A 577-nucleotide genomic window follows, 5' to 3' on the forward strand; every position below is an offset into this window, starting at 1 on the left:
CTGTTTTTTTCCCCCCTTCCCCCTTTGTTCCTGAGACGATAACGAGGAGAGATGTTGTTACGTTGTTGTTCTCTCTGTCCGTAGCGGCGCAAGGAGCGAGGTAGAATCGCGGTCGAGAGCGTCCACGTGGTTGAAACGGCGAGCCTCGGGAGTAACGCCGGCGGCGTCGGCGGCGTCGGCAGCGACGTGGCAGGCAGCGAGGCAGGAACAGGCGGAGGCGGGGGTGGTATACCACCTGGGCTGCCGTTCCAGGTGGGATATCGGGAGGCCGGCCAAGAATACACGCTCTACCTTCTGGCAGCCCGCGAGCAGGACCGCACCGAGTGGATACGTGCCATCCGTGCCGGTGAGTTTTTTTTCTCTTCCTTTTTTTTTTTTTCTTCTTTCTTTCACGTTCCTATAATTGTATTTCCTTTATTTCTCCCCTTTTTCGTTTTTTCTTTGTTCAATTATAGGATAATTTGGTAGGATATTTGCGATAACATTGTTAGAATCGTGAGAGAAAAATGATTGTATTTCAATTTTTTTTTTTTTTGTGCGAGTTGTAATAATATAATTTGATTAAGGCTTTTTTTTT

At 48.0% G+C, this 577-nt stretch overlaps 1 protein-coding gene and 1 long non-coding RNA gene across 3 annotated transcripts in view; one reads left to right on the top strand and one right to left on the bottom strand.

The window, feature by feature from the left end:
- Positions 1-577, top strand: part of LOC102677019 (tyrosine-protein kinase Btk29A) — a 164,585-nt gene that overhangs the window by 19,902 nt on the left and 144,106 nt on the right. For both annotated transcript variants that reach the window (XM_006620453.2, XM_006620451.2), the window contains exon 3: positions 85-346. In XM_006620453.2, the coding sequence (XP_006620516.1) occupies positions 85-346 (262 nt within the window). The remainder of the gene's footprint in view (positions 1-84; positions 347-577) is intronic.
- Positions 1-577, bottom strand: part of LOC116186230 — a 19,245-nt gene that overhangs the window by 6,573 nt on the left and 12,095 nt on the right. The window lies entirely within an intron of this gene.

The sequence above is a fragment of the Apis dorsata genome, unplaced genomic scaffold (genome assembly GCF_000469605.1).
Source record: "Apis dorsata unplaced genomic scaffold, Apis dorsata 1.3 scaffold_517, whole genome shotgun sequence".
NCBI lineage: Eukaryota > Metazoa > Arthropoda > Insecta > Hymenoptera > Apidae > Apis > Apis dorsata.